Source organism: Phoca vitulina, unplaced genomic scaffold (assembly GCF_004348235.1).
Source record: "Phoca vitulina isolate PV1807 unplaced genomic scaffold, GSC_HSeal_1.0 scaffold14, whole genome shotgun sequence".
NCBI classification, from domain to species: domain Eukaryota; kingdom Metazoa; phylum Chordata; class Mammalia; order Carnivora; family Phocidae; genus Phoca; species Phoca vitulina.
Window position 1 is genome coordinate 23,764,916 of NW_022589717.1, and position 22,576 is coordinate 23,787,491.

At 37.9% G+C, this 22,576-nt stretch overlaps 2 protein-coding genes across 5 annotated transcripts in view; both read right to left on the reverse strand.

The window, feature by feature from the left end:
* Positions 1-16,619, reverse strand: part of PRMT9 (protein arginine methyltransferase 9) — a 36,876-nt gene extending 20,257 nt beyond the window's left edge. Inside the window, exons 1-7 of one of the 4 annotated variants that reach the window (XM_032412954.1) lie at positions 15,917-16,619; positions 13,432-13,580; positions 9,843-10,079; positions 9,147-9,314; positions 6,764-6,866; positions 4,424-4,530; positions 420-612 (exon numbers count right to left, since the gene is read on the reverse strand). In XM_032412954.1, the coding sequence (XP_032268845.1) occupies positions 420-612; positions 4,424-4,530; positions 6,764-6,866; positions 9,147-9,314; positions 9,843-10,079; positions 13,432-13,580; positions 15,917-16,105 (1,146 nt within the window). In that variant the 5' untranslated portion in view covers positions 16,106-16,619. Of the gene's footprint in view, positions 1-419; positions 613-4,423; positions 4,531-6,652; positions 6,715-6,763; positions 6,867-9,146; positions 9,315-9,842; positions 10,080-13,431; positions 13,581-14,390; positions 14,590-15,916 lie in introns of those variants that run through there. The other 3 variants (XM_032412955.1, XM_032412956.1, XM_032412957.1) reach the window with 3 other exon arrangements.
* Positions 16,620-19,182: 2,563 nt separating this feature from the next.
* On the reverse strand, positions 19,183-21,912 carry LOC116637370 (myelin expression factor 2-like). Its single transcript, XM_032412721.1, is given in 2 exon segments — positions 19,183-20,334; positions 20,337-21,912. Coding segments are annotated over 2 exon segments (1,740 nt in total). The 3' UTR covers positions 19,183-20,170.
* Positions 21,913-22,576: the final 664 nt, after the last annotated feature.

A 22,576-nucleotide genomic window follows, 5' to 3' on the forward strand; every position in this document is an offset into this window, starting at 1 on the left:
ACTTAAAATGGCAGCATGACACTGAGAAAGTCAGAAAGCTCTAGGTTATAACTCTTGCATTCACACCTGCATAATTTGGGGAAAATTAATGTAAGCAATAGTTCCCTCATCTATATAGCACAAGGATAATTATAACTATAATTATAATTGCAACACTGTTGTAAAAGAAATCTAAGAACACATGTGAAAGCACCTGGCACATTATACATTCCCAACAAACCTTAGGGATTTTTTTTCCTATGTATTTAAAGTAAGTACATCATTTCAAGAGAAAATACTGGTTACCATTTAATCATTTTCCTTATATATAGTAAGTAGAATCCCATGCAAATTCATAAAATAAGACTGTCCTATGTATTACTTTAACAATGCTTGAAATTTAATGCTCAGAAATTGTAACTGAATTTTTTTTTTTTTACCTGAAGATTGTTGAAATCTACTGTCATAATTTGAAAGCAGTCTGTCAAAGCCAAATATCCTCCAGGAACTCGACTCATCTTTTCAGTTGTATATGGTTCAACTGTCTCTTCAGCATCTACAGAAGAACAAGCTGGACTCTGAAATTTCACATTTGTTGGTAAACAGATCCCAGCAACATTCTTAGTACCCACCCTGGGAGGAGGGAAAATAAGAAAGGGAAGGGAGAAAGATGATTTCTTTGTGTTTTTTTTGTTTTGTTTTGTTTTTTAGAATCAAGTAACACCATCTAATATTGAGTCCAGAAAAAATAAACATAAAAATGAAATAAAACTTCACTGACAGAGGTTTAAACACAATTACATACACAGTCACTAACTATAAAAGAAAACAAATGACAAATAGGTCTATATTAAAATTAAAAACTCTTTTCATCAAAAGATACTCAGCTTTCAGAAAGTACAAAGGTACACTGAGTAGAAGCAATTTATAATACATCTATTCAAAAAAGGGCTCTTATCCAAAATATATTTTTAAATTTCTACAAATAAAAAAAGGGCAAAAGACACTTCCTTCCCTGTGTAATTAACATTTTTCCTTTTGTAATAAATAATTTGTGAGAAGATACTTTTAAACTTATAAATATCTTGACCTTCATTAAACTTCCCCCCTTTCATTTGATCCATTCATAATTTTTGCTCCTATCTTTACATGGGGATTGCAAACAATAATTCTGCAACATTTGTTATTAGTCAACATTCTACTGCTGGAAAGAACTGTCCTTTTGTCTCCATTTATGAATTTATTAATCTATTTATTATAAGTAGGAACTCATGGATTCTTATTTTACTCAATGGGTTCTAATTGATAAATGCCCTTATGTATGTATGTATGTATTTGGTGCTTAATTTGTCTCAGATTTGGCCAGTGGGAGACCCTTCCAAGCATGCTTCTATGTCCTTTTAATGGCCTATAATTTTTTTTCAGTACTTCCTTAATTTCTGATGCAAAATGTTTCAGAGTCATCTTGAATCTGTCCTACCCTAGTCCTGGAAGCAGCCATTTCTCCAAGGAGCTATATACAGTTCCTTTTGGCAAGGAATGGAATTTAGAAACCAAGACCTAAGTGCCAGGTATGCTCATTGCTCCTAGGATCATACCTTGTGTTTTTCACTTAATAGTATATTATGAACTTCTTTCCATGTCAGTACATGTACCTTAAACAATTCTTTTTGACACTTACACAGTACTGCACTGGGTGAATGTTTTATCAAAAATTAGTGAAATATTTTCTTACTAATAAGCCTTCAGATAGGTTTTCCCAATTACAGCATTACAGTAAACATCCCTGTACACGTATCGCTGCACACACGAGAAGTAGAAATACTAGGACAAGGACTATGCAGATCTTTAGTTTTGTTAGATAATGCTAAATTGAGCTACTAAAATGTTGTACTAACAGTATGTAAGTTTTCCCCACACCTGTAAGAAAATAGGATGTTATCATTTTTAATGCTTACTAATATAAATACTCAAAAAAAGTTATATTGACTTAACTTCCATTTCTCTGATTAATAGACAAATTTAAGTATATTAATGCTTTGTTGCAAAAGTTGTAAATTTTTATCTCAGTCTGTCAACTGTCTTTTAACTTTATTTATACTATCTTTCACCAGATATATTAAAATCTTTTTAATGTGGTCAAATTTGTCAATCTTTTATAGCTTCTAGACTTTATCCTGTGTTTTCCTTTGGAAAGCCTTCATCTCTCAATGGATTTTCTACACTTAGATATTTAATTCATCTTGAATTAAAATAAGAATCTAATGTTTTTCCCCAAATGAAAAATATCATCTCTATCTCCATTCATCCATTCTCTGCTGATCTGAACACCACATCTGTATCATTACTAAATCCCTATAAATTCCAAGGTCTGTATCTGTACTTATTGTGTTCCACTGATCTATTTCTCTATTTCTGCATAAGTGTTCTTTATTTTTAGAGGCAAATGTCTCATTTTTCTTGGCTATTCTTAAAACATTTGCTTGTTCAGATAAGCATAAGATTCAACTTACTAGGTTCCAAACTAATTTGGTTCCAAACATTGTTTCTACCAGGGCCACCTGGGTGGCTCAGTTGGTTAAGCGTCTGCCTTCAGCTCAGGTCCTGATCCTGGGGTCCTGGGATCAAGCCCCGAGTCAGGCTCCCTGCTCCGTGGGGAGTCTGCTTCTCCTTCTCCCACTGCCCCTGCTCTCTCTCTCTCAAATAAATGAATAAAATCTTTAAAAAAAAAATTGTTTCTACCAGGGGTGCCTGGGTGACTCGGTTGAACATCCAACTCTTGGTTTCAACTCAGGTCATGATCTCAGGGCTGTGGGATCCAGCCCCACTTTGGGCTCTGCCCTCAGTGTGGAGTCTGCTTGGGATTCTTTTTCCCTCTCCCTCTGCCCCTCCCTCTGCTCATGCTCGCTCTCACGCTCTCTCTCTTTCTCTCTCAGATGAATAAATAAAATCTTAAAAAAAAATTTCTACTAGATAAAATAGTAGCACTAATCTCTATATTTTCAACACCTTTCTTCATGGTCCTCAACCCACACTGCTGAGCTTCGTGAAAAATAAATACCAGGCCTCACTCACCCAAACCTACTCAAACAAAATGTATGGCATTTTTATTTTTACAAATCCTGCTCTGGTGCTTCTGTTGTATAGTCAGGCCCTTATCTGTTATATAAATGAATCAATGATGAGGGGATCCTTTTTCAAAATGGTAGATACCAGTCAATTTCTATTTTGCTCAGACAAACAAATTTAGTGACTCACCTATAAAATATAAAGAGAAACTACTAATGGCAAAGAATCTAGAATCATGTTATACCAAGAAATCTCAGCAAGATACAACCTAGCTTTTCTGGTGGGCAATTCAGCAATGTGTCTCCATAAACTGAAAAATGTGCATACCTTTCAACTCAATTCTTTTTTTTAAAAGACTTTAACTCAATTCTTTATTAAGAAATTTATCCCAAGAAAATAATAAAAACAAGTCCACACAGACCTAAGTACGAAGATATTTATCCTTGTTCTTAAATGCCAAACAGTAGAAGCAACCTAAAAACTCTAAACTCTGAGAACTATAAGAAATTGGTTTTAAAAAATCATGAAGCATATCTATTAACATGAAGAGGCTCACAAAGAAAAAGCAAATATATTTACTGATACTTTTGAAACAAAATTAAGTTTATACACACACACACATTTACTTACACAGAGCTGACACTCAACCAACACACTAATTCAGCCAATCTATTAATTAAGGCCACTGTCTGTTTGGTTGGTGCCCTATGCCCTACCAATAACTAAATATTTTTACTTATCACCCTGTAACATGCATAGAAAAGTAAGGAAGAGTATACAACAAAGATGAACAGTAGCTATCTAACGGTGAGGAGTTTAGGATAATTTTTATTTTCTTTTACTCATCACTATGTCTTAAAATATTTATATGTTACCTTTACTGCCATTAAGTTATTGAAGGGGGCCTCTTTAATCTATCACAAATAAAAAAAAAATACTAAGTTGTATCAAAATCAATTTTCCACTAAAAAACTGAAAGCTGGTTTTAATTCTAGAGTTCCACTTTATTTTTTTTTTAAGATTTTATTTATTTATTTGACAGAGAGAGAGAGAGCACGCGCACAAGCAGAGGGAGAAGCAGGCTCCCTGCTGAGCAGGGAGCCCAATGCGGGGCTCAATCCCAGGACCCCGGGATCATGACCTGAGCCAAAGGCTGACGCTTAACCCACTGAGACACCCAGTACCCCTAGAGTTCCACTTTAAAAGTAAGAAAAAGGCAAAAAGGGAATTAAGACTGGAATAAACATCACTGAATTTAAAGGTCACAAAACTACAAATTCTCATCCAAATAAATATTCACTAAATAAACTTTCAAGTACAGTTTAGTCTTTAAAATTAATGTTTTCTAGTATTTGCTATTTAAATTATCACTTACCTATGATGTCTTCTTATCTCTGCACATTCTACTGCCATCCCAAATATCACAGCACTTGCTGGTATAACTTTCCCATACTTTTCACAATTACCATTTTCACCTCTGGTCTAAAATATAACAATAAAAATTATATTCAGTTACATGTATGTAAAAATATGTGTGCATGATTATGAGAAAGAAAATTAGTAAGAAAAAAACTTTAAAAGCAACAGGTAAGGATAAACAAGTTAAGGTATTTTTTTCTTTAAAAAGTTGTTTTGGGGGGGCATCTGGGTGGCTCAGTGGGTTAAGCATCTGACTCTTGGTTTTAGCTCAGGTCATGACCTCAGGGTCATGAGATCTAGCCCTGTGTCGGACTCCACGAGATTCTCTCCTTCTCCCTCTGCCCCCTCCCGACTCACAAATGCTCTCCCTGTCTCTCAAATAAATAAATGGATAAATAAATAAAATATTTACAAAGTTTCTTTTGGGGCGCCTGGGTGGCTCAGTCAGTTAAGTGTCCGACTCTTGGTTTCAGCTCAGGTCATGATCTCAGGGTCATGAGATAGAGCCCCACATTGGGGCTGAGCTCAGAGTCTGCTTGAAATTCTCTCTCTCCTTCTCCCCCTGTAACTCCCCCCATTTGCTCCCCCTCCTCTCTAAAATAAATAAAATCTTGTAAAAAAAATTAAAAAATTAAAAAGTTTCTTTTGGGGGGTGACTGGCTGGCTCAATTAGTAAAGCATACAACTCTTGATCTCAGGATTGTGAGTTCAAGCCCCACATCAGGGTTAGAGATTGCTTAAAAATGAAATCTTAAAAAAAAATGCAATTGAAAAGCTTCTTTTGTTAACTAGACTTATTGTGGTGATCATTTCACAATATATACAAATTTTGAATCACTACATTCTACACCCGAAACTAATACAATGTTATGTGTCAATTGTACCTCAATAAAAAAAGCTTGAATATTACTCAGACATAAAAGAGAAAGAAATTTTGCCATTATCAACAACACGGATGGATCTAGAGTATAATGCTAAGTGAAATAAGTCCAAGAAAGGGGCGCCTGGGTGGCTCAGTTGTTAGGCGTCTGCCTTCGGCTCAGGTCATGATCCCAGGGTCCTGGGATCGAGCCCCACATCAGGCTTCCTGCTCAGGCTGGAAGCCTGCTTCTCCCTCTCCCACTCCCCCTGCTTGTGTTCCTGCTCTATCTCTCGCTCTGTCAAATAAATAAAATCTTAAAAAAAAAAAAAAATAAGTCCAAGAAAGATAAATACCATATGATTTCACTCATATATGGAATTTAAGAAACAAATGAACAGCAACAAAAAAGAGATAAACAAAAAAACACTTAAATACAGAGACAAACTGGTGATTGCCAGAGGGGAGGTGGGTGGGGGGATGGGTGAAATAGGCAATGGGGATTAAGAGTACACTTATCATAATGAACACTGATTAATGTACAGAATTGCTGAATCAGTATGCTGTACACCTAAAACTAATATAACACTGTATGTTCATTATACTTAAATAAAAACATAGTAAATTAAAAAAATGGAGAACAATGAATGTGATGCCAAGTTAATACTAATTTTATTATTTTTTTAAAGTTTATTTCACTTTCATTGCTATGTGTGTGTGTGTGTGGATACATATTTTTTTCAACAGTACAAATAGGAAGAGGAAGGCAACCATAAATCTGTATACAACAAAAAACTGTTGGGTATGAGTCTAACTGAGAAGCCAAAATCACTATTACCTGCTTGAAAAACAAACTACTCTTCTTTTCAGCCTTTAATTAGGTACTTTTAATTCAAATCATTTCCTGTAAATAGTAAATTCTTATGACATGTTAAAAGACTCATTCACATGACATATTATAAAAACCAAATCTACAATTCATGGGCCACATTAGAGGATTTCATTGGAAAACACAATTTGGCAATTTAAACAGTTATTCCTATCCAATCAGCTGGTACCTTAAAACCATACCAAGCCAGTTATCACTACACTCCCCTTGATAGTTTGCCAAAAATCTAAGCAGTGAAGGCTACTGAGACTGAAAGTACTTCCCCCTTCCTCAACCCTACTCAAGAATTCCACACTATCTGTCCCACAATGTAACCTCAAATACTATGAATTCCTTCCTGGAGTTTTCTTTGCCTATATACCCCATATACAAATACATTACATTACATGATTAAACGGCTTTTTGCACAGATTTCTTTCCAACTACACAGTATGTACCTTGAGAGGAGGATGTATTTCATACTGCTTTGCAAGTACAGGAGGGGCTCAATAAATACCTGCTGAAATAATGAATTCTTAATCAAATTTAACTGTTATCATGCTGCTTACCTTTGGCTGCAAAAGTAAATGCTCCCATGCATGAATTAAACTCTCCACAATTCCTTCTCCAAATAAACCTGCATCGACAGTTTCTGTTACAACTAGGGACACTCTATAGAACGATTTTTTAAAGATACATGTAAGTAAAATATCATGCTATTTAAGTAAAGATGTCAAAGCTGAGAGAACAAAGGAAAAGTATATTATAGAAACAGTCCACATATAACATTTTCTCATACATTTCACTTTTTTAATATCTACCCTCAAATCTTAAGGAACTTGACTCTACTGTTCCACAGGCTCCTCTGCTCTCCACTGGCATCCTCCGGCCAGTGTGTGTCTGGGAGACACACAACCTTCACATGACCCTGGGGCCTCATCAGGCTATTCTTTCACTGCCTAAATCCTTAAGAGTGCTTCATACCCATTACCTTTACCAGTCCCCTCCTTAACGCTGAGTAAATGGATTTCTATCCCCAGTGCTCTATAAAAATATTCTCTATCATAAATAACTCCTCTACTTGTCAAGATGAATAATCGTTCTCAGTTCTCATTTTCCTTAATCTACAAATAACATGTAATGTACCTGAGAAGACCTCCCTCTCAAAATCCTTTCTCTCCCTTCATTATCCATGTTTACGTCTTACACATTCATTGTAGCTTTCTTGTTGCTTCTCTTGCTTTACCTACTACCTTTGAGTTTTCACAAAAGCTTAAGTCCACAGAGGTGTGATCTTCTGACAATTCTTTCTAGAAAATTTCACCCAAAGACATATCAAAATAATTTCTCCCTTCTCTGAACTTCTTTAGCACTTATTGCCAGTATCATTTATTTAGGTAATTAGAAGATAAAGAAAAGTTTCATGAATATTCCTTTTCTTCCTCTCTAGATTATAGGTGCCTTGAGGACAGAAAAAACTTTGGTATCCCCCATAATGCCTAAACCCAATACTATATAAATACACAAAATTTTCAATATTTATGGTTGCATACATTTAGAATGTGGAAGTATCTCAATCATCTAGTCCAACATCTTGAAATCTCTAGATTTGCTCAAGGTCAAAATAAATTAAAAACATAGTATTGGAATCCCTATCTCCTAATTCAAAACCCATAGGTCCTTCTATAACACTATCTGTGAGAGAAATGAAGGTTAAATCAAGGTAACTGATTCATGACATGGACTGAATTGTGTACCACCGAAATTCATAAGTTAAAGCCCTAACCCCCAAAGTGACTACATTTGGAGCTAGGGTCTTTAGGAGGTAATTAAAGTTAAATAAGGTCATAACGGTGGGGCCCTAATGTGACAGGGCTGGTAGCCTTATAAAAGTGGAAAAGACACAGGCAATCTCTCTTTCTCCTCGCATGCACAGAGGAAAGGGCAGGAATGTAGCTGTCTGTAAGCTAGGAAGAGAGCTCTCACCAGAAACCAAATCTGCCAGCACCCTTGGTCATGAACTTCTAGCCTCCAGAACTGCGAGAAAATAAATGTCTGTTGTTTAAGCCACCTAGTCTGTGGTATTTTGTAATGGCAGCCTGAGCGGACTACGATAATTCAGGACACTGTTTTATTTCTATAAAATGTGTCTCTCTGCCTCAAAAATCTAGTAAGACTTCTTTCATGAAAATCAATGCAGAGCCCATTGAAAAGCATAAGTATTATGTAAACAAATATTATTATACATATGGAAGAACACTTTTAAAAAATCACAGTCCAAATGACAACAGAGTATAAAAGTCCTCTTTCAATATAAATTGAATTTAAGTAAGATGAGAAGACAGACCACCCAGGAGAGGTAGTAAAGAAAGTGCTACATTAAGAAAACTGTCTCTAAAATGATAGTGTTGGGCCAGATGATTTGTAAATCCATTCTAGCTCTAAAATTCCATCACCCTTGTGATATAGATTAAAGCAAGATGATATACTAAAAAGCCAAGACTTATAATATTCAAAGCATTTGAAGAACCCAGGCCAAAATACTTCGACAGCTTTCATTTTAGCCAAGGATAACACAAAATATGACAAGTCCATCAAGCCTGATCTCCTCATGTATTATTTTTAACTACAATTTTTAAATAGTAACCACACAGGAGGTAGTATCCATTTTCACAACCAGAATACTGAAATTAACAAAAGTAAAGTAACTTGCTAAAGGTCAAGTTTACTTAGTAAATCTCTTACCACTAGTTTCTTTCAAGATCTCTAAATATTTATCAAGAATATGACCTTATTATGAAAATCCATCTTATGCTAAATGAGCCTATATTACTATCTTTACAATATCAGGGTTTAGCATTTTTATTTGGGCTAAAAGCTCTAAACAGGAATATCTTAATTTTAAAAAAATTATAAAAACTAAAATTATATTATATAAATATTATATAGTACCTTTCAGGAATGTGTTTTGGAATTTCTATGTCAAGTGACTTCATATGTAAGAGTTTGATTCCTGCTTCCATCTTGTTTGCTGCCACTACATCACAGGCAAGTTCATACATGGTCTTGGATAACTCGCAAGCATATACCGAGTGTGCTCCAGCTTTTTTAGCAAACATGCTGCAAGGGGAAAAAAGTGCTCCATCAAGAAAAAATAATTCACTGTAGTATTTCAAATTTTAGTGGAATTATGATGCTTAGACATGGGGTTTTCCTTTTATTCTTTAACTAACACAACCATTATTCATTCCACATCAAAAAAATGAACCAATATTCGTATCAAGAAACAAATCATACAATAAATCATGACATTCGTGTTTTTAAGAAGACACAATGGGCATGGAAAATGTTGATAGGCTTTAACTTAGACAACTAGATTCAACCAGAATGTTAATGCAAAAAGTACTCTTAAAAGGCATTATTCAAAATTTCAATATTAATCCCAAATTCTTTAGTAGTTATGTCTAGCTCTTGCTAAATTAAAGTTACAGTGAAAAATACAATAAAGGCAGTTGCATGAATAATCACAAGATTATGAGAAATAAGCTCTATTTTTAAATTCCACTGTTAAATTTTCCATATTTGGTAAAAAGCTTTAATTTACCTTAGTATATATGTGCATATAATTAAAACACAATTACAACAAACCTTAGAATTCCAGTTCCTGCTCCAATGTCCAAAACACTCTTGGACCCCAAACAAACTGCATTTTGGATTGCTGCGTTATAAATCGTATTCCTTTTGGTGTCATTAAGCATGATAAAGTGCCAGCGTTCCACTAACCAGTTTGCAACACGATAAAAATTCTCCTTTGCATCATTGAAATCAGGATTTAGCTTCACTGCTTTATGAAAATACCCAGCTGCTTCATCTCTAAAGCCCATTCTACAGTAAAAAATGACAGACAAAATATTCAATTATTATGACATCAATTACTGTGTCTTTGTTCATGCCACTCATCAAGCCTGAGAATCTCTCTCTCCAGCACCCCAAATCCTGCTCAACCCAAGCACCATCACCTTTGAGAAGCCTTTTGTGAGGATTACAATCCTTGATGATTTTTTTTTCCTTTTTGAACCCTTATTGTATTTATGTATTCTAGGAGGCTGACTATAAATTACTATTGTACTAAAGAATAGTAGGAGCTCTGAGTCATCCTGCATTTAACCAACTCACTAGAAAGCCAGTGCTTTCTAAAAATCATTCCCTGTGTAAAACATACTAATGCCTATAGCTAGTAGGCTTCTCTGTGGTGTGCCTCTATACCTTTTCTCTCAGTAACTGAGTGAATTATCAGTTGTGTTTGCTGCCAGACCAGTTTATACCTGTTGTACTTGTTATTATAATTACATATTTTAATTAAATATTATAGAAACTAAATAAATAAAACCGCAAAGAGAGAGCCGTTGTTTCTGAGGACATTAAGCTAAACGCTTTGGCAAAAATCAAAGGTGAGTCACCCAAAAATTACTACTGAATGAGATGTGAGCAAATCAACAATAAAAGGGGGGAAAACAACCAACTATCTAGAACTTCTTGAACTTTCTGTGGTGAAGAACTCATCTCCCCTTTTTTAAAATATCTAAATATTTGTAGACCAATACAATTCTACTGCATGTGATTAGCATGCAACTCACACATCAGATTTCAGCAGCACCCAAACTGGTCCACATTCTCTTCCACAAGTGAGTTCCCCGATCACATGCTTGGATTTAAAATATCAAACTGCTATATACATTTCTAAATGCTTACTCTCAATTTCTACACTTATCTGTTACTAACTGATAATTTGTGGACCTGCCCCAGTGTGTGGTCCACAAATTGAAGAGACGTGAGCTAGTAAAATCCTTTAACACTCATACTTCTTCACAAGAACCTTTAAGAATTTTTTTTTTAAGATTTTATTTATTTATTTGACAGAGAGAGACACAGCGAGAGAGGGAACACAAGCAGGGGGAGTGGGAGAGGGAGAAGCAGGCTTCCCGCTGAGCAGGGAGCCCAATGCGGGGTTGGATCTCAGGACCCTGGGATCATGACCTGAGCCAAAGGCAGACGCTTAACGACTGAGCCACCCAGGTGCCCCGAACCTTTAAGCATTTGAAACCAGATCAGACTATTCATTCTAGGTATGGTTTACATAAAAAAAAAAAAGACATTCTGGAACTCCAAACAGGGAACTACACTCTAACAAAAGGTAATGGCCCTATGTCAAATGATAGGCACTCGTGTTTTAGGTTAAAAAAAAAAAATGTTTAAGGTTAGTATCTGTTATTTTTAAGTATCTTGAAGACAGGGTTATCTTATTCTTATTCTGCAACTGACATTGCACACAATACAATACAAAACACATCTTAGGGGCGCCTCGGTGGCTCAGTCGTTAAGCGTCTGCCTTCAGCTCAGGTCCTGGGATCCAGCCCCACATCGGGCTCCCTGCTCAGCGGGAAGCTGCTTCTCCCTTTCCTACTCCCCCTGCTTGCATTCCCTCTCTTGCTGTGTCTCTGTCAAATAAATAAATAAAATCTTAAAAAAAAAATTTTTTTTTAAAAACACATTTTACATAATCATCAGTTGGTGAGACAAACCTAGCAATGGATATTTTAAAATGTTTAAATATCAACAATCTGCTGAATCAATGCCAAACCTGCCCCTAATAATTTTCTGGGGTTTGTGCTTCCCTTAAGTTTGATTCTTAATATATCATTCAGTTTTCTTAAACCGTAATGATAATCTGAAAGATGTATGTTCCGCTCAGTTAAAGTTTATCTCATATTGATAGACTCAACAAGTGTGTCAGTATCAACAAACTATAAAATCACCTTTCTTCTTCTAACTAGAAAAAAAATTACCTTCCCAATTAGCAACGTAAATATGTTTTGTATCTGCTTTTGATGAGAAAAGTAGAGAGGACAAAAGCTAAGAACCACTGTTGTGGAGAACAAAGACAAACTGTATAGCAAAAGCCACATTCACACTATCACAAGTTCTGAATTTTCAATGTCTAAATTAGAAATTTTGCATAATTACACCTCCTGAAGCAAACAAGCATTTTTTTGTCTCAGTATCTGGTAACTGCTCAGACTAATATAACAATAGGTCACCAAGTTACAACCTGTCAAAAGTGTGTAGAGCTCCAATTTTCTGTTGAATTGAGTTTATACTTAAACATAAGTTTTAGAATGTTATGATCATTATGTCATATTATCTGGAAATATAATTGAATCCTATAGACTAACTCCCCTTATATGGACTGAAGAACTAAAGAAAATTTTGAAATTAAAATGTAGATTTTTAACTAATGTGACAAATTATTTAAAAAGCTTTTTAAATTAAATTTCATTTAAAGGGCAAGTAATTGCTAATTAGTAGAGATGGAATCCGTGTACCAGGATCAGGTTAGCTGTTAGTGTGAGCAAACAAGCCTCAGTTGACAATCTGCCTCATTTTCCTGGTTATTATCATACTCCACAATTAGAAACTATCAAATATTTGTCTCTTAAAGGAGTACTTACTTCATTCCCCCAAGCCATGTTGATTAAGACTATTAAACTGTATACAGCTACATCACTGAGCCTAATTCATTTTGATAAAGGTACTTCTTATACAGAACTTTTCATTGAATAAAACTTAACATGACTAGATGAACAAAGCAATAATACTAGAGGACAACAGCTGGAACATGTAAAATGATCTCACTATATAGAATAGGACATTATCATGGTGTTTCTTAAACAAGAAGTCTCCTTCTATTTTGTACAAAGAAGTGAAACCAAATTTATTAAAACAAATCTACAACAAAAATTTGGGGTTTTCATGTTTTCCTAATTATACAGTTTCTATGGAGAATGGACAGAATTTCCAATGGCAAGTTTCCAGCCAGATCCAGAGACTGGATTCACAAGTTCCCTGGCAAGGTACCACAGTGACTTACTTCACTGCCATCCTGCAATCCACACCTATGTCCTGTCCAACAAGGTCTCAATTTTAGCCCAGTGAGGGGAACTCTTCCTTAGATACTCTATCTCAGCCCTTGAGGCAGTGGCTATTTTGTGGTATACAATATAATACTAAAATTAATCTGTTATTACATACTGTATTTGCTATTCTTATATTCTTCTGATCCCCGGTCACAGTTAATAATTCTTTATATTAAACTTTCCTTTTCAAACTACTGTGTGATTTATCCCTGATCAAGACTGATACAGAATAATTCTTAATAATACTGAAAATCACTACAAACCTGAAGAGATGCTCCCCCATACTATTGCAAATCACTTCATCATCAGGAAACAGTTCCAAAGCTTGCTCATAACAACCAAGTAAGTCTTGTGTTCGACTGAGAGCATCAAGCTCTTCAGCCCATCTGAACAGTGTATACTGAAAAGTTTCCTACGTGAAAGAGAAAACAGTAATTTAGTCAATAACATAAAGAACATACAACAATGTTTGATGATTCCACAGAGAATAGAACTTAACAATTATTAACTGATTATCTTAAATTTTATTTAGCTTTAGTAGACAGTTTGCTTAATAAACAAATGCATAAATGAATTTTACCACCTGTGTGGCAATAACATGCAGAAGTAAACTCTCTCCATTCTTAGCTACCACATCACATTCTCTACCTATCCTCTCTTTTGTGGGCTCCTATGCTTTAGGAGTTGTTTTTGGCCGCCTTCTCCTTTCTCATCCATCTCCGGTGCATTAACTATCACCCATGCATTGATGGATGATGCTACATCTACATCTCCAATCAATACCCTCTCCTCTTCTGAACTTGACTCACAGACACAACTTGCTATCAGTCATCTCAACAAGGAACTGTACCTTCATCCATCTCAAATTCAGCTCAATTCAAGTATTTCCTGAACAATCAGTGTGCAAAGAACTGGAGCTAAAACACAGCAATGAACAACATAAATCCTGTTCCTATCCTCACAGAAGACTTGTTGGGAGAAATTTAACACACAATTTTGAAAAAATTCAAAATGCTCTAAAGTGAACCTACTACATTCCTCTCACACAGGATATAAGGTTAAGGTACCACCCAACCTCAAACCACTAAGTCATTTTATAACGCTACTTTAACTCCAATGCAATTAGTTTTAAACCCAGCCAATTCTATCTCAACATCTTTAAATCTGTCACGGTCTCTTCATCCCCACTGTTACAATGTAGTCTGGCCCTCCTAATACTTACTGTATTACTGTCGTCCAGCATTCCCTAGCTCCAATCTCACCTCCCTCCAGCCATTCTCCACACCACAACACCGCAGAAAGAAGGAAGGCTTTAGTCATTCCAGTTTTATGGTGAACACATTTTATATCATCTTCACAGATTTATACAGAAGAGTATAAAAATTGTACTTCAGACTGTAACTGAATTTTGATGGCGTTTACTAGAGAGAAAAGGATATGGGAGAAGATTCTACAGTATCAGGGGGAAAAAAGCATAGATGACATGAACTGGGTCAGGGAATCTATAGGTAACTATCTTGGTGTGGCTGAAGTGTGGGCATGGGGAATAGAGTGAGTAGTAGGAAATAAGACTAAAAAGATCTTTTGCTAAGGCCCACACAAAGAAATACGGACTCTGGTCTGCAGGAAACAGAAGTAGTTTCTGAACCCTACTGAACACAAGGTATTCAAATACAAGCTTTAGATATACTTTTGATGTACACTAAACATGTATAAAAAAGGTACTGTCACTGTTTTACAAAGGAGGAACTAAGGAACTATGAAATAAAGAAACCACACTTGGGCTGATCCATTATTCTGCTGCCTACCTATAAGAGCAAACTGTATCTTAACATAGCACCTTCTCCTCCTTGGGGCCAGCTGCTCCTGAAATTTACACTAAATTTATGTTAACCACAAATATCTATCTGTTACTGACATCTAGCAGGTAGAGGAGATCAACAATGCTGCTAAACATTCTACAATGCACAGGACAGCTCTCCAAAACAAAGAATCATCCCATCCAAAAAGTCAGTAACGCTAACGTTGAGAAACGCTGGGTGAAATAAAGCAAGTAGCTTGAGGCTGAACACTGAATGCAAAATTAAGTGAAATCATTTTATTAAATTTAGATTCTGAAATAACTTGAAAAAATTTATAGCATTTAAACAGAATAACCATCAGAATCCAGTAGTTGAAGCTTAAAGAATGCACCATCAAATGATTAGGCTACTTCCAAACTTTATTCAACTGCAGATATGCACAACGTTCCTTCTGCCTACAGTTGGGACAAGGGCAGAGGTCCTGAGGCAGGGACAAGCTAGAATTAGATATGAGAGGAGGGAGAGGATCACCGGCGGCCTCGTTTGCAATACAGCGTTTATAGTAAAATGGAAGTTTTGAAAAAGAGAAGTGACGTCGTTTGACTTGTTACGAAATGCTCGCGCAGGCTGTGTTGAGACAGGCTACAAGGGAAAGCCAGTTATGAGCCTACTGCAACAGCCAACAGATGATTGAGGCTTTAACCAGGGCAGTAAAGGAGAAGGTGGTGAGAAGTGGTAAGATTCTGGATAGATCTCAAAGATGGAGCCGACAGGATTTTCTGATGGGCTGACTGGGTGTGAACAAAAGAGAAGTCAAGGATGAGCAGTAAATATTAATAGCAACCAACTTGCCACCCATCTCAGCCACCCACCTCCCCCAATTTGTTTATTTTACGTGAAGAACAGAGGATCTGCTAGCAAGTGAAAGAAGGGACCGCCTCCTCACCTTCACGTCGTCTTTCAGCTCCGGTGCCAGGCTGAGTACGAGGAGGTAGTGGGCATAGGCCGTGCCGAAGTCCTGGGCGCCCAGGCAGTGCTCTGCGCTCTGCAAGGACCGCGACACGAGCTCGTCCCGCCCGGCTGCCCCGGCGCCACTCCGGGCACCCCGACGGGGCCTGGGCCGCGAGTTCGGCATGACAGAGCCACCGCCCTGAAACCTGCCCTTGTATAACCAAAGAAAAGACGTTTTCTAAACGGAACGACAACACTGTCCCGATGGCCACACTTCCAAGTGACTTAAAGAAAGCACGAGAGCCGGTACAGGAAAGTTACCCCTCTGCGGCGTGTGTGCGCGTCCACCTCCGCCAGACAGAAGCCCCGCCTCCTCCCCGCCAGTCGGGCTCCACAGACACCGACTCCGAACCCCGCAACTACCGGCACCGGCCGGCGGCGCACGCCAAGCGAACGTCAGTGCGCCCGACGTGGGCACGTCGCGGTCCGCCCCCTCCCGTAGGAAGGCAGGCGCAGGGCGGACAATGCGCGTGCGGAGGCGTACGGTCTCTGATGGTCTCTTTTACTGTCGCTTTCTTCTCCCAGTCTCCTCCCTCTCTCCCCGCTCCCCCGTGCTGAAACCGAACTTTTCTTTCTCTTTCCTGGTGGTCAGGACCATGTGACTTCGACTGCTAGACCGCACAATGCAGACCCAGTCGGCTCGAAGCTGCACCCGACCTTGAGGGACCTGGATGGCTATGAGGAGAGAAGGGCGGGCGTTTGTGGTGATGCTTAAGACCTCTGGATCCTGATTCATCAGATCTCAAAATGGCGAGACTGGAAAGAACCCCGAGATAACAAACGTACCTTAGGTGTGGTAGAGCAAATGCTTTCACAGGCATTATTTTAAATCACCCTCACAAAACCCCGTGAGGTGGGCCTTTTTAAATCACAATCTTAAAGATGGAAAAGAGGACACCCTGAGAAGTTACTTGCCCAATATCACACAACCGGTTAGTGGCAAAGGCGTGGCTCAAACCCAAGTTCCCTTACTTATTTTAAAACGACTTAGGGTTTATTTCACTGTCCCATGTATCACCGCTATATAGTGATTATATTAATATATAGAAAACGTTTTTCTACCTTCAAGTGTGGCCCCTAAGAGATGGATTCAAAACTTTTAAGGGGGGGGGAGGTAGGAATTACGCTTGAAAGCAGTCATTTTTGTCCCCATTTTCAAACATGTCAGTGGTGAGTAATTTACTTAACAAAAAACAGCAAATAGAGCACTTGCATATGAAACTAACAAACGTTGGGGGCTCCTCCAAGTCTCTGCCTTCTCTATTGATCTGATTATCTGAACCACCCTTCCTTTGAGCACCTACCAAAGTAAATCCTAATCAATTCTTCGGAGTCCAGGTCACTAGATTGTAACCTGCTCTCCTAGTCCGAAAGTTCCTCAAAGGCAGTAACTATTGTTAACCAATTTTGTAACCTTTGCCCCTAGCAGAGTCTAGCTCAAAGTAAGGACTCAAAAAAGATTTTTTTTAATTTTAATGGAAAGTGCATTCCCCACTACCGGGTTTTGTAGATTTTCCCAATCATTGAGGTCCTTATTTCTCTCCCCATCTGAATTTGCTACTTTTTGTACTACACAATTTAAGATATAACTATATATTTCCCTATCAAGACTAAAATGCTAGTCCCTGTAGGATGTAGTAGAACACGAAAAGGCCTCTGAACTTTAATTAAAAAAAAAAAAGTGCGTTCTAGTCCAACTAGTCTAATCCTTTTCAGTCCTTTTTTAAAGAGTGCTATATTCCATTACAAAGAATCCAAAAGCATGTTGCAAAACAAATGTAAAATGTGGATATCATATTTAGTTTAAGAAAATCAAAGTTTTCTTTAAAAAAAAAAATATTGAAGGTATTGCTCCTTTGTTCACAATTGCCTTCTTCCCACTTCCACCTCACAATCAAAACTATAATCTTTAATTACCTTTGAGAGTCTATTTGATTCCTTCACTTACGGGTTCGAGTTCACCATCTTTTAGGGTTCCAAGAAAAACCTGACTAATTAGAAAACCACTGCTGACTCAGAGGCAGGTTTAATTGAGGTTGTCTTTTACCACGTTCTGGGCGGCTTGTCAACAAACCACACATGCCGAACTAGGAAGCAAAACCAACTGAAAGGCTCTCAGTCAACTTTCCAATGTGCAAAAGTTGAAGGTTAACAGTGGAAAAAAAAAGGCTCACAGGAAGTTCATTAACAAGTGATAAATAGCTTGCTGGGTACAAGTATCTTGTGTTTGTACTTTCTGTGGAGATTCATACCTTTTTGGGTCATTTAGTTTGTTTTCTTTTGTGGTTTGGAGCCTTGTTTTGAACTCTGTGCATTTTAGGATCATCTGGGGAGCTCTTAAACAGTATCAATGTCTAGTCCTTGGACCTGGAGATACTGATTCAATTGGCTTGGGGCGGCAGAGGGAGGGTCTGGATATGAGTACTTTTTTTTAAGATTTTATTTATTTACTTGAGAGAGAGAGAGAGAGAGCACCACAAGCAGGGGGAGTGTCAGGCAGAGGGAGAGGGAGAAGTAGGCTCCCCGCAGAGCAGGAAACCCGATGTGGGGCTCGATCCTAGGACCCCGGGATCATGACCTGAGCCAAAGGCAGATGCTCAACCAACTGAGCCACCCAGGCACCCCTGGACATGACTACTTTTAAAAAGCTCTCTGAGTTGAGTCTAAAGTGCATGATAGGGGTGGGGAGTATGGTACAGGCTTCTATTATATCTGATATATTTGAAGTATTTAAGGTATTGTAGTATAAAGTGTAAGGGAATGTAGGGAGTAGAAATATAATTTGTTTATGGCTTAACAAGAATTGTGAAGATTCTCTAAATTCTTTTGAAGTGATTGCTATGTGATGAAGAATAGCATGTTCATCATATTGAATTACTTGTTGGAGAAAAAAAATTTATAACTGGATCAACAAAACACTACCACCAGGACCAACTGCTTGGGCACTGAAATTTGCATTGATACATTCCCCATGCTTAATTCTCCCAGTGTCTTCAATCTTTTTTATTTTACTACAGTTAGGATTATTTAGTTATTGTTTTTTTTTTTTTTTTTTTTTATTGAAAAATGGTTTAATAAATAAAGATAATTATTATTAAATAAATGTTAAGACTTTAAATACTAACCCCCCCAAATTAAAAAATACAAATTCAGTAAGACTTTTGCCCTAATATAACAATTTTCCAAAACCAACAAATAAAAAAACTTTCCAGTGTTTTTTTTATGAAGCTTATTAATAAAATACAGTATTGGTGCGCACATTTTAACAACATGCTCTTTTTTGCAGGCAAAGGCGATATGGCTATGTCTAACATCGTGGGATCCAATGTGTTCGATATGCTGTGCCTAGGTGTCCCATGGTTTATTAAAACTGCATTTATAAATGCATCAGCTCCTATAGAAGTGAACAGCAGAGGACTAACTTACATAACCATCGCTCTCAACATTTCGATTATTTTTCTTTTTTCAGCAGTTCACTTCAATGGCTGGAAACTAGACAGAAAGCTGGGAGTAGTCTGCCTGTTATTATACTTGGGGATTGCCACATTATCAGTTCTATATGAACTTGGAATCATTGGAAATAATAAAATAAGGGGCTGTGGAGGTTAATATTAATAGTGTTATGTGGAAAATGTGAATGATGGGAGAGGGAAGAGAAGGAAAACTCCATTTCTTCATTTAAGTGAAATAAAAAATACCCTGAACTTTAGAATCTAAAACTTACTTACAATAATGCTTTATCACCAAAGAAAAGTAATTTAAAACCAGCCAAAATCACATCCTAATTTGTCTGAGCCCTTTCTTTTCAAGGACAATTACATATATAAAACGTAAGTTTTGAAAAAATCATCTATGTTTTACCTTACAGTAAGCTGATAAAAGCTGAGGAAACTTGAACAAACAAATCCCACTACGTAGTACTGAAAGTAACAACAAGAAAATGGCTTATTTCATTAAAAACAGTATAACCATTCATTTAAACTGAATGACCGACTTGCTGTCTTTAAAAACCCAAACTTGAGATTAACAAAAATCACAGTATATTTAACACTATACTGTTAAAAGCTGGTGGGAGTTTTAAAAGTTCATTTTTACAGCTTTTGTAAGCATACAGTATTACTAAAAAAATGACTTTTTACTAGGAGATTCAGCAAAACAGATGTAAGAATGTTCCAACCGTGGTTTAAAATTATGCATTACGATCCAAGCGAACATCGATTTCTCTGCCACTGATTTTTATGCCATTCATTATTCTGCAGGCTTTTTCAGCTGATTCTGGGGAGTCAAATCTGACCGTTCCACAGCCTTTTGACTTTCCGTTCTCCATTTTTATTTCGGCAAACATTACATGACATTTCTGACAAATATCTGGTTGCCTTTGGAGCCTATTCTGTCTCTTATTCCGCTTCCCATTGGCCCAGATAGAAATCCTCGATCCATATCGATGCTCCTTTCCAGTATAGCTCCTATACCTGGTCCCATTCTATCAAAGCTGGAGCTCATCCGGTCCAATCCCATCCCCATTCCTCCAGTCACATTGTTCATGCCACCCATGCCACCACTTATTCCAGATCCTACTGGACCCATGTTAGAAGCTCCTATTCTTCCTGCAATCATTGCACTGCCAAGTCTACCAAAGGAATCTCCAAAGCCTCGATTTATTCCAATATCACCACGTCCAAAATCTCTCTCCATGCTACTAGTCATCGCACCACGGTACAGCTCTCCCATTCGGCCAACTCCTCCAAATCCTCCCATGCTATTCATTGCTTCCAGACCACCAAACCCAATTCCTCCTCCAATTCTATTCATTCCTCCAAAACCTGGACCATCCATTCCCATACCACTTGGACCTAAATTTCCCATTACACCACCTATGTTCAACTGGCTGGCACTAATAGGCTGTCCGCCTGGACCAAGTCCCATTCCAATGCCTCCAAGACCGCGTGGTAACTGTGGTGTTTTACTATCATGTGAACGGTAGTCTTCATGAGGGACAGACTTGTCATCCATTTTCACATGCATAGGTCTATCAAACAAAAACTGCCCATTGAACATAGAAATTGCTTGAACTGCTTCAATTGCTTGTTCAAAAGTGACTGTGCCCATTCCTCTGCTCTTGCCATCTTTGTCTTCTTTAATATCTGCCCGCTTTACAGTTCCAGCTATGCTGAACACCTCCTTTAGCTTCTTCCAACCAACTTTGAAGTCAAGATTAGCAACAAAAATTGTGGAACCAAGTCTACCAGCCTGCAAATTACTGATAACCTCAGGAGGAATGTTTGGATTATTGAGAATGGAAGGTGGTAAATTCATCAACCCCGATCCCATATCGGGTACATGTCCTCCTGGAAATGATCCTCCTGTTCGTTGCAATGCCCTACGAGCATTTTCTCCATCAGGATCCTCTTTAATATTCAGGGGTCTTCCACTAAGATCATATTTGTTCATAGTTTCTAGTGCTTTCTTTACAAATTCTTCATCTTTGAATTCAACCACACCACAACCCCTTGATTTTCCTTCCGCATCCTTAAAGAGCTCCACGTATGTAACCTCACCAACTTTTTCTCTCATTAGATCTTTAATAGCTTGCCATTTCATGTCATATGGGATGTTGCTAATGAAAACTCTGTTTCGATTTGGACCCTTCTTTTCCCCAGTGCCTGAATTCTTGTCTTTTGAATAAGGATGAAATCTATTGGCCTTCTTATTTCCTGAAGATTTTTCTTTTAATTCAGATTTATCTTCTTTGACTGATTCATCATTCTCCATTTTAACGCCATTGGAGCTGCTGCTGTGCTGCGGCGGCTGCTTCTCCGGCTCCGGCGGGTGCGGTTCTCGCCGCGGCTCGCCCGGCTGCTCCACGGGCTGCTGATGCGGAGTGTCGTCGCCAGCGGCCCCGAGCACCTCGGGCTTGTCGGCGTCTGCCATCCCGCTACCGCTGCCTCCGCCTCCGCCGCCTGCGCTAAGGGGCTCTGAGCGCTACAATGGCGGCGGCCGGGTAGTTATTGTTTTATAATAGCCCCTTTCTATTGTCCTGTGTACATTTCGAAATCTAGAATTCAAAGTTAAATATAAAACTCTAATAATAGCTAGATCAGTGCTAAATTCAGGATCTGTGTGCACAAGGACCTGTAATAATGTGACAAGAGTTTCAGAGTTTCAGAGACAAGATAAGAGAAGACAAACTTATTGAGTGCCACTGTGCACCAAGCACCATGCTTGGTTCTGGAGAACCTGCCTGAAGCCCCTGCTAGAGATGCCTACCAAGGTGTTGGTGCTGGGACAGACTCCAAGTAGTCTGAACAGAGCATGTCCTCACAGAGCATTCAGGAAAATGCTAAAATCCATTAGGGAGCAAAGAACCTAAACCCCAGCGTCACCTCATTTCTCTGTACTTTTCTCCTTATTCCCCATCAATCGTGACTAGTCAGGTCTCTGCAGGAAAAAGATTCAAAGGGCTTAATTCTAGAGAGCTTAACCAAAGGACATTTTATTGAGGTGGAAGAAGTTAAGGGACTAAACGCAGCTTGTGAGGTACCCACAGAACAGCAATAGCTGGAAGCTATTACCACCCCCTGTCCCGAGGAAGCAA